Source organism: Botryllus schlosseri, chromosome 13 (assembly GCF_051294905.1).
Source record: "Botryllus schlosseri isolate E-star chromosome 13, Bs_hap1, whole genome shotgun sequence".
Taxonomy (NCBI): domain Eukaryota; kingdom Metazoa; phylum Chordata; class Ascidiacea; order Stolidobranchia; family Styelidae; genus Botryllus; species Botryllus schlosseri.
In genome coordinates this window covers 9,233,229-9,239,234 of record NC_137248.1, presented here as the reverse complement: position 1 = coordinate 9,239,234, position 6,006 = coordinate 9,233,229, and the positions used below count along the sequence as shown (strand labels likewise).

Here is a 6,006-nt window from a genome sequence, read left to right as displayed (position 1 = left end):
AACCGTGAAATATTATCTTTGAAAGTTGCCTTTTCAAACTGCACGCATGTATTTTGTCATACTTAATTACCACACTATCGTGTGGTGACTTTATGTGGGGATGGATTGCAATTACCTTTTTTTTCCTATAAACCATTTATTGTTGGATATGTGATCTTGCCTCATGAGAATGAGGAATTATTAAGTCAAGCTGTCATCAATAATAATAACTGTGGACTGTATGTGAATGACCTGTAGTGGATATCTTTTGTAATCAGTTCCAATTCTCTTTTATTTCCAGCACTTCTAATTTTTTGAGATGTCAACAATCTTGTTTGGCTGTCTAACATCGTCTGTTACTTATGATTAATCTACCCTTATGATACAGTCATGCTGATTCTGTTACTGACAATGAAGAAATAAATACAGTCATGCTGATTCTGTTACTGACAATGAAGAAATAAATAATATTTCAGTTTCAACTCGGCGCGTGTTTGCAATTGTAGTCAGTACTTATGATTGAAGTATGAATGAACACTACCGATTTATAATGTAATTACAGCAAGGGGGAGGGGAGTTGCGTGCGTGTATAGTATATCCCATTCATTGTCAAAGATTTCTCGTGTGTTTCCCGAGGATACCAAGCGAGAATTTCCCTGCACATTGCATATCTCTGCATAGATTATATTCCAGGAAAGGCCTCTCAGAAATGTATTTGCCAGTTTGATGAATCACTATCAGTGCAATAAAATCTAGGATGTAAATGTATTTACCAGTATAGTTCAATAATTTCAGATAGCAGCAATCATTCGACTAATAAATACACAATGTTTCCGTCCGACAGTCAACACCCTAACTACAGCTGCATCAGCTCAAGCAAGTCCACCAAGGAGGAACCAAAATTCTTTTTCAATCCAGCACTCGAAGAATTCTGCTCGATGGTGTTCCATTCATATGCAGTTTGTTCATTTTTTATCAAGCAACAAAGTAATGACATAGCAATAAGTGACAACACTATGGCCGTTGCAGATGAACAAACTAAATGAACAATGTTGCCTTTATCTTGTATAGTTTCATCTCGTCAAATTCATAAAATGGAACGACATCTTCATATCGGCACTTATATTCGATTGCCAATCGGGTCAGATGATTACCAGGCACTCTATTGCCGTCAACTGGTGATCACGAATGGCTCTATCACTCGTCAAGGCACGTAAGCATCATACTCTCAGGCTTCTCCAGTTCCATAACAAGTGACCTTAACTCTGGGTCGTCGTGTATCTCCAAGCCGCTCGCCAGCATCATATACTGATATACGTGCTTAATCCGACGGATGTTTGCAAGCTCGTTTTCCTTCTTCTCATAGTCCTAAGAAATATAGTCGACCATTGTCATGGTTCAATGATGTCGAACGTGGTCAGTTATAAAGTACTTTGACTACATTTTTTACAGTAAAACTACTTTTTAAAATGCAATGCATAAGTTTGCATCACATTTCCGCGTGACATCGCCGGTGAATACTTGACAGAAATCATAGCAGGTCAATCGAAAATGCTGCTGGTTATTTTGCATGCGGGCACTCAAAAGAAGAACAGGACAGTAAACGCTTTTCCAAGTGAAAAAAAACTGTTTTTCACTCATAAGATTGCTGACACGTAGCACAACTTTCATCAAGAACAATAAAAAAGTAGCATTTAGATTCCAGGTGTATGCAAACATATGCAACATATATTTTGAGCCTTCTGTGGGAGCAATGGACCCGAACACAGGACTAGTCCTACTCCTTACTTTTGAGCTTCTATCGATAACACGATCGTCAAGTGCCAATGCATCCCATCTGTTAACGGATACACGATCTTGTATCCTGTTGAGAGGGACATGTCTGTTTACATCATATAACATTGGAACTTGTCTGTATGCGTCGTATCTACATTTCACAATAGAATTACACAAATGATGATTGTGAATCGCAAAGTGTCTGCATCCAAAATGTAACATGTGACACATCTGTGTATGTAGATAAACATCAGAAAATATGATTGAGCAATGAGAGTGCTATCATTACTTCTATTGCAATTCTGCTTTGTTTTAACATGATAGATTATAACAAATGAACGATGACAGAGCCTTACTCTTCGTCTAACTCCAAACTCCTCAGTTTCAAAGCCCTCTTTTCTTCAGTTAGTTGACGTATCTTAAAACAAAGATGCCTACATTATATAACAATACATCGAACAGCAAATTGGCAGTATTCACATGCATCAACTACTTTAAAATGCCATGTTGAATTAGCAAATTCGACACAAGCATTATGTGATGCATAATAAACCACCGGTACCTTCTTGGAAATCATGTGCATACGACATATTTTTTCTCTGATGGCCTGCTGCTGTGTCTTGTGATGCTCTGGGTCATCCGCGGACAGTTCAGTGATGGTGGGATGGAAAGCTTTGAATACTTCATCCGAAGACTTCATTCTGGGGTTTTAACAAATATTCCACTAAAGATATTGCAACAGTGATATGCTATAGTCAAGATTAAAATTAACGAATACATGATATGCGTATTGTGCAAGACGTGATAAACAAACAGACATACGATTGAAGCACTTCACTCTGAAGGTTCAAACTCGCTCTCCGTGAAATATATTTTGCTCGTGTGTCTTCAATGCTTTGAGATAGATTAGCACCGTCCTTTGAGAATGAAGCAGGGTGTTTAGAGGCTGCATTACTCACAAGACGTTCACAGTTCAAGTTGCAGAGCCAATCTCGAAGTCTGCAACAGAATTATACGGAAAATTTGTCATATTATAGCTGGCTACCGATCGAAAAATTCAATACAACAGATTACAATCGAAAGCAATTGTTATGTTATGCTCCATGAATGTGATGATCCGGTTGTGTCGCTATGATGCCGGTATAGACACACTGCCTTTTTGCTAAAGTATTCATCACACTCCCAATGCTACTACTAATATTGCTACTGAAGCAGAGCTCCTCAAATCTACAGGAGGTGTACCTTTGAGACTTCAAAATTTGGGTCCCAAAATAACTACCGTGCTTCAGACTTAATGTTAGTATAAGGAATACATGATCTATGCAGCACTGTTGGGATGACTCGAGTCATGAATTGACTTGAGTCACCTTTTTTGTATGACTTGACTCGAGTCACTTTGCTAAAATGACTTGACTCCACGTATCTGAAATGTGGATTGACTCGTGACTCGAAGCAAAATTCACGAGTCAATTTCAAGTCATCAAGTAATCGGTGTTGATAAAAGTCAGCGTATCTTGCATATGTTCGGATTGTTCGCGAAACGCTGGTGTAAACCGTGAGAGCGACCAATCATTCAATGATCATGTGTTTCATTGAGCCTCCATTGTTTACTCATAAATAAATTGACCGCAAACGAAGTGATCGAAGCTTAACAGCTTACGTTGTCGTAAACTAGCAGTAGAGTAATAAAATAGCAAAATGTCTATTTCTGTTCTCTGTTCTTACCTTAACCAAACCTCTTGTTTTATTAAAATTGAATTTGAATATAGTTTACATAGTAGGCCTACTCAACCATTGGCACAGGCTCGAATTCTATCATATCACTTTGTAAATGGGCACTGTATTGCATCTTACCAATTCGTTTCTCTATTCTCTATTTTGGCTGGTAACTATAAACTGAGGCTATGTAGTATAACAGTTCTACTTATATATGAGCGATACAGCGTCTCGTTGTGTGTATATTTAACTCTATATTCGTTCATGGGTTCGGAATCAATGACCACTCAATCTGTCTTTCAGACAGCTAGCAAAATACAATGACGTAATCATGCCATGCCTCATACTTTGAAAAGGCAAGTTAACTTGAATTGTGACTTGACTCTTGAGTTGACTTGACTTGATTCGACTTGACTCAAGTCACCTTCAAAAATCGAGAGACTTGACTTGACTCGAGTCAAAATGTGCAATGACTCGTGACTAGGGCTGGGCATAATGATTCGAGTACTCGAATCTGAATCGAGTATTAATTTGGATGAGTAGAGTAGAGTAGTAAAACACAATTTTTTCGAGTACTGTAATTATACGCTCCTCGCAACTGAAAGTTAATTTACTAACGAGAATTATAGTTTTGACACTATTTTCCACTGAGGAAGCCTGAAACCTTGATTGGCCGTGTCGCAGCATACGAGACATAGCACAAAGCTACGAACGTTACTGGAAATACCACATTTCCGAAGTCATGATCAACCCGCAACATTGTCCAGAAGTGCAATGAAATCGTTATGGTTGAAAAAATACCAAAGTATCTTTAATGTGATGGATATAAACATGCATTATGTTCTTTGTAGTGGAATAAAAGGTACACATTTGAACTTTAACATAGTACATGTTGTTGTGACCTCATAATGAGTGATACTCGAATACTCGACTCGAAGCATAATACATGATTCAGAATCGAATCACTCAGGTACTCGATTTTGCCCAGCCCTATACTCGTGACTCGAAGGTAGTGACTTGATCCCAACACTGCTATGGGTAACCCTAAAAGGAGGGAACGCGGAAACTGCGGAAAACGCGGAACTCGCGGAAATGGCCCTAAAACGCGGAAACTGCGGAAAAAGCGGGAAACCTCGATTCCTAAAGCGCTGAAAACAGAGGAAAACGCGGAACGCGGAACAGTCGGTCATTGACCTCAGTGACCGAAATGTGTAATCCTCAGATACTTCATAAGTTCGATTTTTAACTATCACGACAGTTCGCGGCCGATGGTGTGGTGAGGTTAAATCTGCGTTGTATTCGAAAATTTAGGTGTTCGCAGTTTCCGCGTTTTCTTATATTCCGCCAGGCTATGTTCAGCGTCTATTAGGGTCAGTGGCCGAAGGCTTAACCCTCAGATACTTCATAAGTTCGATTTATAACTATCACGACGGTTTGCGGTCGTTTGTGAGGTTAAATCTGCCTTATACTCGAAAATTAGGGTGTCCCGCAGCTCCCGCGTTTTCAAGGTATGTTCCGCGAGGCCAGGTGTATAATTGTTAGTGAACGACTGTCTGACTCTCAGATACCAATTAATTTCAATTTTCAACTATTACGACAGTTCTCTGCTATTTATGAGGCCTAAATCGCCTCACTCTAAAATTGATGTCCCGCAGGTTCCTCGCTTTAGACTTTAGAGTTCCTTCAATGAGATCTACAAATGTCGATGACCGACTGTCCCGCGTTCCGCCGTTTCCGCTGTTTCCTCGTTTTAGTGCCTACTTTGTGCTCTATAGAGGTCAATGACCGACTGTTCCGCGTTCCGCGTTTTCCTCTGTTTTCAGCGCTTTAGGAATCGAGGTTTCCCGCTTTTCCCGCAGTTTCCGCGTTTTAGGGGCCATTTCCGCGAGTTCCGCGTTTTCCGCAGTTTCCGCGTTCCCTCCTTTTAGGGTTACCCCACTGCTATGCAGTAGGGATACTGAAATTATTAGACCTAAGTAATATCGCAATTGTTACAGTCTAACAAGACCAAGACGACAGTAAAACACTGGTTTCGTGTTGCAATACGTAATGTATTGTATATCACAACTTACTTAGTTAGATGACTGATAGATGAAAGGATTTCTTCAGTTTTCCTCTGTGTGGGAGAGATCTCATTTTCGACAGCCTTTTCCCCGTTGCTCGTCATTGCCATGGAACCACAGCACTATATTACCGATGGCGTTTTGACGAGTCTACATAAAGTATAGGCTCCAACTCAAGCTATATCGTAATTTTTGGGGACTTCAAAGTCTTCCAGTTCCAAGTCTTGAGATCTAATGTTTTTGTTTACACAATATTGTTCCAATTGGCGCCATTGTCGCAACTTCGAACATTGTGCGTCGCACATGAGACGGGAGATTCAATTTGTTACAAACAATTCATCATTTCAATGCACCACAAGGCTGCGATACATGAAAGATCGTCATCATTGGTTCATTAGCAATTTCATCAGTTCCATACACCAAAGAATGCGATACAATGAGAAGATAGGAAGGTTCCGAAACGACTTGGAGT

General features: G+C 39.8%; 1 protein-coding gene across 1 annotated transcript; it reads right to left on the bottom strand.

Annotated features, from left to right (window-relative positions):
* Positions 1-727: 727 nt before the first annotated feature.
* LOC145453407 (uncharacterized) lies at positions 728-5,749 on the bottom strand. Its single transcript, XM_080331381.1, has 6 exons — positions 5,544-5,749; positions 2,578-2,754; positions 2,318-2,456; positions 2,112-2,173; positions 1,768-1,843; positions 728-1,347 (listed from the first exon to the last, which is right to left on the bottom strand). The coding sequence occupies exons 1-6, from the start codon at positions 5,642-5,644 to the stop codon at positions 1,177-1,179; spliced, it is 726 nt and encodes a 241-aa protein (XP_080187507.1). The 5' UTR covers positions 5,645-5,749; the 3' UTR covers positions 728-1,176.
* Positions 5,750-6,006: the final 257 nt, after the last annotated feature.

Coding starts and splice junctions, on each gene's coding strand:
- LOC145453407 (XM_080331381.1), bottom strand. CDS start 5,644: ATGGCAATGACGAGCAACGGGGAAAAGGCTGTCGAAAATGAGATCTCT. Junction 2,755..5,543: donor TCTATCAGTCATCTAACTAA/GTAAGTTGTGAT, acceptor ATTCTGTTGCAG/ACTTCGAGATTGGCTCTGCA. Junction 2,457..2,577: donor CAGAGTGAAGTGCTTCAATC/GTATGTCTGTTT, acceptor TTAAAACCCCAG/AATGAAGTCTTCGGATGAAG.